Genomic DNA, 9,909 nt, shown 5'->3' on the forward strand with positions numbered 1-9,909 from the left:
CTATTGGCAAACATGTCTGGATCTTCAAAGAGAACCTTGTGCTTCAAAAATATGAAATCAAATGATATAACAAAATATCTTTTCGGTTTACTTAAAAAAATATTAAAAACATGCCACACCACCAGAAACAACAAAAACACATTTAAAGAGTTTAAAGCTCTGTGAGCTAAAGTGTTGTAAAGAAACACTTTATAACATACTTACTTAAAACTTTTTAAGCTAACCATTTCCACCACCAAGTTGACCTTTCAGGGGTTTTTTTTAAATGAAGGGAATAAAATACATAAAAACTGTTTTGTCAAGTTTCAATCCCCCCATCCCCCTATATTGCTACCTCTTCCCCTATGGTATGAGACAAGGGCAATTTGGCCAAAAATAAGGAAACATATAATTTTTTGGCTAATATTAGACTTTTTTTAAGCATCAAAGACATATTTAAGCATGAAAGTATGTTGGAAATTTTAGAAGTATTTATGAACTCCCAGCCCTACTTCAAGGGGAAATATATATATATATATATATATATTATACTAGTGCTCATTTCCAACTGTAAGTGCTGAGCTTAGGACACTTATCTGCTGCTCAGCTTCCCTTGCCTTGGAGGCCCACTGACCCCATCATCCAGCCCTGTATCAGCAACACATAAAAAAAAAACACTGATGATGTCCTTATGCCATTTCGAATCCATCACATCTCAAAAATCCCAGTTCCTAGTTAACAAAAACATCCCACTTAGTCAAAGCTTTAACACTAATAAGCATATCAGGTACTCCTTGAAAATACTCATAAAACTGTTGCTTAGTTCGTGGATCCTATGGATGTCATATAGCCTGACGATGCAGATTGTGAGTTTATAAATCTATTTGTGCTTCCTTTGCTTTCCCCTTTAGGCAGGTGCTTCTGGTCCACCCAAGCAGGTGCATCTAGCTGTCCTGTCCTAATACTTGAATACGACTGATCCCCTGTCCGTGCACCCTGTCCCAAAGGAACAGGCTCGGATGCACGCTTGGCATCATGCCTGTGCTCAGGGCATCGCTTGATGCCCGAGCCTTTGCCACCGCCGCTCCTGCAGTCGTTCCCGTCCTTCGCCTTTCTCTGCAGATCCTGAGGGATCTCGCCTGGCGTGGCTCCTTTGCCGTGCTCAGAGCAGCGTCTCAACGCTTGAGGCTCGCGCTCAAAGTGCGTGAGCGGGAAATGCGGCAACAAAACAACGTGCTGCTCGAAGGTCTCTGGAACCAGAGAGATCGCAGAGGCTCGCCGTGGGCTTCTCATTGGACTAGCCAGTGGCGTCTCATCAATGAAGTTAATCACTTCGTCGCGGCTAAAGCACTTGAAATCGCCCTCATAACGCTCGACTCGTGGAATCTGCTTGAGCGAATGCATGTCCTCGGATCGCCTCCTTTTGCGGTGTGGGTGGCTCTCCTCGTGATAGGATGCCGGGCTGCTGCGACGTCTCTCGTGGCGTGGCGAGCTGTATTGCGGGATGCCAATGATGTCCTCTGTGGAGCCCCAGCGATGCAGGTAAGACGGGATCTGACCGGTGGTCCACATGTCGGTTTCGTCGTGGGAGTATCTTCTTGTAGGGGGCACCTGGAGTAACACACAAACGAATGAACCAGGACATTTCTAAAAGCGAAAAATGCTGGCTCAAACTCTAAGGACCTAAAACACGTTCTCAAAGCGTTTGCATCTCGTATGATGCCAGAATCAATGGAATTCTGTGAACTATAATGGCAACACAGGCCTGTTTTCACTTTAAAGTACTAAATATTCATAGATCTACCTTTTAATAGGGATAAAACTGTGGACAATTTAATATGATTTTGCTTGGTTTATAATCACTCATTCTACAGATACTCACATTCCACATTGTTCTGAGAACTACACAGGAAAGACATAAAATGAGCTTTTAGTATTTAAAATAACTTTAAGTACACTATCCAAAGCATACAGCACAAGCCTAGCATGAAAGCAACTGTATTGGTTAATGCAGGAATGAGACAGCAGTTTACAAAGAAGCCCTATATATGCATTATGAGGACTGATTGATAGGTGTACTATACTCTGGCCAGTAGAGGGAAGCAAAGCATCATTAAAGCAACGGCATTCAGTTTTTCCTTTTATAGGCTTTTATAATGGTTGGGTAGTGAAATTTCTTCAAAAACCAATACTGATGATCTTATCTATTTAAATAGATCAACTTATACACACGGTTTTTTTAAATTTTTTTTTTACGTTTTGGCATTTTTAAACCTTGTTACTCTGCTGACTTAAATGATATGTCTATTTTATAAAAGCTTGTAATCTTGCTTTAAATATACTGCCCATTGATAAAACATCATTTTCTCTCATATAAAATTTGTCTTAGTTACTTCACAATTGATGGACAGTTTTAAATATTATTGTTTGGCAGCCTTTAATGTTCTATAAGCCTGAATGGCTTGATAGCAAAAACAGTAGCAGCTTGTACTTCCCAATTATTATGGCATTCCAATATTTTACATAGTGATGATGATGCAAAACACTGGTGAAATTGAAAAAGAACATTGTTTCTACTGAAATAGTAGTCTAAAAGTACCAAAAAGTGAATAATGTTCTCATGCAGACACACCAGCTTTCAGTTCTTTATCGATACTCATCAGTGTTTTTTTGCCAAATGTCTTTGGAACAATTCTAACACACACAATGTTAATGGTAGTTTTATAAACTTTGAAGAGAACTTCAAAAGTTGTTTCGTGCAATGTATATAGCAATAAAATCAGCAATGGGAAGCAGTCAAGCACTGCAGATTGCCTAACAGAGCTTTGGGAAGTGTTTGTTATACACATTTATGGCATATTCTCCACATTTAACCTCCAAGTCCAAATTTCTAATGCAGACACACCAGCTTTCAGTTCTTTATCGATACTCATCAGTGTTTTTTTGCCAAATGTCTTTGGAAAAATTCTAACACACACAATGTTAATGGTAGTTTTATAAACTTTGAAGAGAACTTCAAAAGTTGTTTCGTGCAATGTATATAGCAATAAAATCAGCAATGGGAAGCAGTCAAGCACTGCAGATTGCCTAACAGAGCTTTGGGAAGTGTTCGGCATACACATTTATGGCATATTCTCCACATTTAACCTCCAAGTCCAAATTTTGTATTCCAGACAGGCATGATTTTAATAGCTGGTTAATTTTTTTACACACAGAGAAAAATGGATGATATGTAAAAGCTCAATGAAAGTTGCATGTGGAGGTTACATGTGAGCACTTATGGGCAGTGTGTGAAGTAATCATTTGAATGTAAAAAGTTTAAAAGTTTGAAGAGAAGCATTGCACAGCTCTAAAATTTACTGGCAGCCTGTTATACGAATTCTCAATTACATTGTAAGCTTTTATAGTATTATTTCCTCGTGGAAGTGGTTCAAATAGTTGGACCGATTTGTAATTTTCTTTATTCTTTTTATATTCAAAAGAACAATCTAAATTTGGATTGTGCCATTAAAGTATAAACTCCTACACAGATCACACATTAGCTGTGCCTCTAAAACTACACATATACGACTAATAAAATTTATGTCAAAGTCATAGTATCAGTATCAAGGGATTTTTACAACATACTGAGCATGTTTTTAATCCAGACTACTATTTTTAACTGATTTAAATTTGCAATGACTTCAAGCTTTTAACTTTAAAATATAAACTGAAAAAGCATCAGTGGCAGTTATCACATGAGCCCTGCAACAGTAAAAAAACTACATAAAAATACCAAGATGTCACTGGGGTGAAGAAACAAAAGGGTTTGTTAGATCATATTTAAAAAACAAACAAAACTAAAAAATTCACACAAAACAAAAGTCTCCTATTTCAATTTTTTTTACGTTTAAAATATCTAAATAGGCCACACAACAGGAATGTAAAATGATTCCAGTAAAAGTGTTGATAATAATATAGTGACTATAAGTTTTTTTGCAAATACTGAGGTGGAGGGTCATTGCAGCATGCACATTTTAATTAAAAATAAAGAAAAGATCAATGGAAATATACCTGCAAATAGTGCATTTTATCTTCCTGAAGCTCCCTCAATGGATAACCCTGGGGGCCCCCCCTTTCTAAGGTTGAGAATTCGTACTTGGCAATACGGTCTACCGTCATGATATCACCAGCAGAGCTATAGTCAAACGGTCTGTCAAATATTAAGTCCGGATGAATGCCTCCATCCTGGCTGTTTTCTGCAAACGCAGAAAGCATATATATATATGTATCAGGATTAAAAATCAGTGTGCTCAAAATACACAGACAGACAGACAGACGAATTGGTAAAAAATCAATAAAGAAGAAAAACAATTCCCTTTTACAGATTTTCGGTGTCCGCATTAGAATTTGAAGTTGTAAAAAATAGCTTCATGTGAAATCATAAGGATCCACTGAAGTTCTTGTACTGAACATCACGACTGACTGTCACTGTTTACTAATTAATAAGTGCTATAGATTGCAGCTAGAGCAAACTGTTGTTTAAACATATTCCCTAAAATATGTTTTGGGGCAAAAGATTGTTTGAGGGGTTCAAACTATTTTTTTTTAAACTTTAAAAAACAGTTGTAGGGCAACGTGAAATGCTGATCTTAAGGCAAAATGGGGGCACACAGCGGGATGACAGATGAGATTAGCTATTAGCACAGGCAGCTTAGCATGCATTTGAGTGAGACACAAGTACAAGAAGCAACTTTTATACATACAACTGAGTTGTGTTACACAAGGCAAACCGTCTGGAAAGAAGCAGAGCACTGGTAAAATTAAGATCACAGAATCCATTTCTTGCACATATTCCTTATGATTGCAAACTTAGAAATGGGAAAGTGCCAAATAGCATGCGGCTAACAGCAAAGTCACACACTTAACACCTACATTCATCAATATATACTGACAGCCTAAGTTCACTAATAGTTTTTGATGAAGCATATTAATCATATAATTATCATGTGACCACTAGTTATTTTTATACAGATAACCCCTTGTTCTTATATTTTACATTTTAATATTACCCATAAAAATTACAATGTAACTATATATTGCAACCAAAATACCATTGTTTATGCCAAAGTACTGCTGTTATTGCTGTAAAATCACAGTAATTTAATATGAAATCTCCTTGAAAGGGAATAAGAAGCTTTTTTTCTGTAATTTATATGAGTTATTCTATTTTTAAGGCAGAGGTGGCGAATACAGAGTTTTATTCTAGTTCAATGCCTGTAGTAACTATGATATTTTGGCCAGTGGTCCAGCAAATCCGCAGGGGGCCCTTTGGTCACATGTCGAAGGAGTAGTGACATCATGCAACTCTGTGACACTTTACTAGAGAGTAAAGCAACTTTGCAGCAAAACTTCTACAGTGGAGCTCACTTCAAAAGCACCCTAGCAGGTATTCCAGTTATATATTTCTTGAGTGTATGTCAACATATATTAATGAGACACTTTTTATGAAAATACTATCCATCCATCTCAAAATGTAGGTCACATGATAAATCCAATGACTGTAGTCATCACTGGTTGAACACAGCTTTGCTTTCTCCTTGGAACATGCTAAAGGTCCTTACCTTCGTCCACTTCATCATTGGACATGATGGCCACACATTTCTCCCAGACCATCTTGACGTCTGCTCTGTAGCGGTCGCAAGCCCACAGGAACATGGGGAGCAGGATTGATTGAGCTATGGAGCACCAGAGAACACACAGGACCATCCAGCTGTAGGAGCGGTCAAATTTCAGGCTGGCAAAGCTCACCACCTACAATGAAGCACTGCAGTTATTTACATGTTAAAAAGCAAATTCAAATAGCAACAATTCAAACTATACATATATTTATAATCATATCCTGTTTTATCCACCTACACACAGTACACAATTAGGCTCATCACTGCACTTAATTATAATAAACCATACAAAACCATACCTTTCAAACATTACAGATTTCCTGTCACTGCATAATGTATTATTAACTCCAACTTGCAATTACTATAAATATATCCAGCTCTATCTGCATACATGTACACTGACATAAAGTGATAGGGTAAGACGGGGTAAGATGCAGCTTTCTAATGATTACAACTGTGTAATTACAAATACACAAAGGACTCTTACGTTTTAACTAATTGCATTTAATAAACATTTTAATTATAATAAATTTTCATTTATTGGTGTCTGAAAACACTGAGTTTGCATACTTAAGTATATTCTTTTAAAGTGTATTATTTCCACTGTAAGTACTCTTCAGGGATATGTTAAAGTGTACTTTTTCACAAGGGTATCCCATCGCCTTGATTAACATGCTGCATAAAGACTTGAATAGAAGATTGAACATAAACAATGTATCCATAACATTTATTTTAGGCGGGACACTATTTTGATACTGATGACCTGATCACCAGAGCTACCACAAAGAACTTTGACAAAACCCCTGCTACACTATAATCATAATAATAATACTAACGGAAAAATAAAATGCAATGAAGTGCACAATTCAAAATACAGGAAAAACACCTGTAAAATATAAACACAGAAAAATTCTTCATATTAATACAGTACATCGTACCCCATCTTTACAGATTTTTTTCGCAGTGTGTAGCTGGATAAATTTCGCAAACAGATTTCCAGGCCACATTTAACCCCAAGATAATAAAATAATTATTATGAATTAGGCTTCGACACTGGCCTCAATGCACAAGACAACCATCATACATCAACCTCTTAATTTTAATATATATGAAGGATGTACATCTGATGCATCTAAAAAAAACTTACAAATATGCTATACGGTGATTTAATTGTTGTTTGTGCTTTCACTATTTTGTCAGATTGAAGGAATGGCACTCTAGCACATATGCAGTATAGTTTGCATAACTATAAATACAGTAAGCTGAGTCATAGATAAAACTCTACATCATGATTAACTCTATATCTCAATTAATAACTCTATATCTCAAATAATGTTTCACATGCATAATGCGACACATTAGTGACACATTTTTGTGCAAGGGACGATATATCATTACACCCCTATACTACTTAAAGGGGTTCTTTTATGCTTTTTCACTTTTTCAACTTTAGTTAGTCTGTAATGTTGCTGTTTGAGCATAAAAAAAAAGATCTGCAAAGTTACAAAGCTCAAAGTCCACTTCAAAAGGAGATATTTTATTTAACACGCTTAGGGAAGTTCGTGAGTGCGTGTCTAAAAGTGGAGTGGAACGCAGGCCTTCACACACAACACTGATCTTGAATGACTAGGCTATACATACCAATGTTGGTGGGGGGAAATGAACATGTGAAAACAATGAATCCTAATTATAATGCAGGTGAGGGTGACACCTGCTGGTGAAATGGCTGGATTGCATGCATGAAAAGTACTACAAAACAGTACAATAAAAAGACTGGATGGATGAAAAAGCATAGCAAACCCACTCCAACATAAGAAGAACAAACTCCACACATAAAGGCTTAAGCTGTATGATTGCTGCTGAACATGCACAAGGTGGTGGTGTTTCTTTGAGGAGGCATTCACTTGTTTCTTGTTTCATGTGTGGGATGAGATGCCTGAGAACTTTCCGACCTGCTTGTGTTCGGTCTTGTGACTTATCTATAGTGCTAGAAGGTTTACCAAGCCTCCTTTTGAACCACTTGAGTCAGCTTCAGATAGCATTCTGACTTTCAATGGCAGTCGTTGTTGGCGTTTACATCTCTTAAGAGGATTGGTGATTTACAGGCTATATCAGTGACCTCATGCTGTATGGATTTTGTTTCCTGTCTGGTGAAAGTTTTGGTTTATAGGAATGTTGCTTCTTCTCGAGCGTTTACCTAATGTTGCATCTTTGGAGGACATTTGTGTGGTGGCAGGCTGTTCCTTTCCAATACTTTTATCAGATTTTATCATCTGGACACAGATTTGAGCTATGAATTGCAACATGCAATTGTAACATCAGTTAAGTATGTAACCCTGGGTCCCTGAGAAGGCTTCAGACAATTGTCACTAGTGGTACCTATACTTCGGTACCAAGTCAATACTTAAATTTTAAAAGCGTAATTATACCAGCCTTTCCACAATACTGGTAGTACTGAGTATCGACCCGCTGACAGGCGGCTCCTTTCAAATGCTCCTGTATTTGTGTGAGTGTCTGTGAAGAGCGTCTCAGGTTTAAATTTTCAACGTGTTTTTGCAGCACTGAGCATTGTAGCCAATCACAGATACGTTTGTGCATGGGAAATGCAGTGGCCAATCAGAGGCGTGTAACTCAAAATCGCTAGAGTTCGTTTAGCTTGTGTTCTGCACTCTCGCGAACAGTTTCGCTCTAACCAGCAAAGTATAAACACGATGTAAATAAGAGATGCATCGTGCAGTATAGACTGATTTTTTTATTATAGCAGGAGATTTCACTCAGTCAGTGAGCTTGCGCTGCGGATGAACTGCACTGAAATTAGCTTCACTAAACATAAGGAGGCGTCTTTGCTCACTTTCTGTGTATAATAACCCATTCATAATTTGAATAAAAGTTTTATTTTTCATGCTAAGTGGACACTGCAGGAGTGACGACTCTTTTAAAACTGACTGTTTGACATTGTGATAACCATAGCAACGGATGGGACAAAATCAATCTGATGTGTCAGAATAGATATTGAACAATATTTGAAGGCTACATGCTAATGTTTTAATGTATTGACATATTAATTATTAATAGCATTACAATATGTTTTGCTATGGTACCAAAATTAGTACAGAGAACCGTGTGATTTGGTACTGGTATCACAACACATCCCAACAAACCAGTGGTTGAGTTCGCAACAAAAAGTATTTACTGTAAAAAAAAAAAAGATTACTGTGATTAATTATCACAACTTAAAATTAAACATTAGAATAAGTAATAATGCATTGTTTCAACTTAAAAAGTAAGTGTTCGTGCTTGACTTAAAATGATAAGTTCAGTTAACTTTAGTTAACACAAGTTGTATATTTAAGTTATCTCAACAAATTTGTTATAACTAGCATTTTTTACAGTGTTGCAGGGAGTTTTCTAACAGACACATTTGATGTCGGATCATCAAAAGCACTCTCTTCATCAATAGTCCTCAAAAAGTCAATATCATTCATAGATCAATCAAGGCAACTCCCAACTCATATTCCTATGCAAAGATAAACACCACTGATACTCCACTGAAGACTGCAGCCCTTTTTGTAAAATCATGTTCTTTTAAATGAAAGTAAACACTCACCAATATGGGGAATCCAGTTAGAAAGTCGTATATGAAGACTATTCCACTGATCAGATAGGTGATCTGCAGCGACGTCTTAATGGGCTCTGAGCCGTCGATGGATGAACGCCTCTTGCCCTGGGCATCCTCCACTACAATGGTGGGCACGTTAAATTTGTTCTTGTCCACGTTTTGACCCATCTGGATGGAAAAGGTCTGGAAGAGGGCAATTCCAATACAGATGACGCCCATCACTACACTCCCGCTGATCAGCAGCAGGAAGCAGACGGTTTCAGAAGGCGGGCCTTCATTTGATACAGAAACTATTCAAGCCGTTCATGCCAGACTGGGGAGGGAGGTGTTGTAATAATGTAAAATATGTGAAAAATAATGTGTTTTTCGAACAACCTAGTATGAGAGCCTGTTCTAGTACACCCCCAAAACAAAATCAAGACTTTGTAAAAGAGCATAATAGGACCCCTTTAATTAAATAACCAAGATACTGTAGGGCACAGTTTAGTGACTTCTCCACAGGGCTTCTCCTACTTTGAATGGCTCTCTACATATATTCTTCCACCATTAGTTTACGAATGGCTTTTCTGCCAATATCAACTGTGCAGAAGAACATATTTAACTTTCCCCACTGCACTTTGAAACAGACTAAAGTTTCTTCTTTGCAAACAG

At 37.3% G+C, this 9,909-nt stretch overlaps 1 protein-coding gene across 1 annotated transcript; it reads right to left on the reverse strand.

Annotated features, from left to right (window-relative positions):
- Positions 1–536: 536 nt before the first annotated feature.
- Positions 537–9,500, reverse strand: LOC107738931 (probable G-protein coupled receptor 153). The gene is made up of 5 exons (XM_016550857.1): positions 9,247–9,500; positions 5,583–5,772; positions 4,725–4,754; positions 1,862–1,881; positions 537–1,590 (listed from the first exon to the last, which is right to left on the reverse strand). Exons 1-5 carry the CDS (start codon positions 9,475–9,477, stop codon positions 799–801), a joined length of 1,263 nt encoding a protein of 420 aa, XP_016406343.1. The 5' UTR covers positions 9,478–9,500; the 3' UTR covers positions 537–798.
- Between the last annotated feature and the right edge of the window lie 409 nt (positions 9,501–9,909).

The sequence above is a fragment of the Sinocyclocheilus rhinocerous genome, unplaced genomic scaffold (assembly GCF_001515625.1).
Source record: "Sinocyclocheilus rhinocerous isolate Xijiao unplaced genomic scaffold, SAMN03320098_v1.1 scaffold2570, whole genome shotgun sequence".
Taxonomy (NCBI): domain Eukaryota; kingdom Metazoa; phylum Chordata; class Actinopteri; order Cypriniformes; family Cyprinidae; genus Sinocyclocheilus; species Sinocyclocheilus rhinocerous.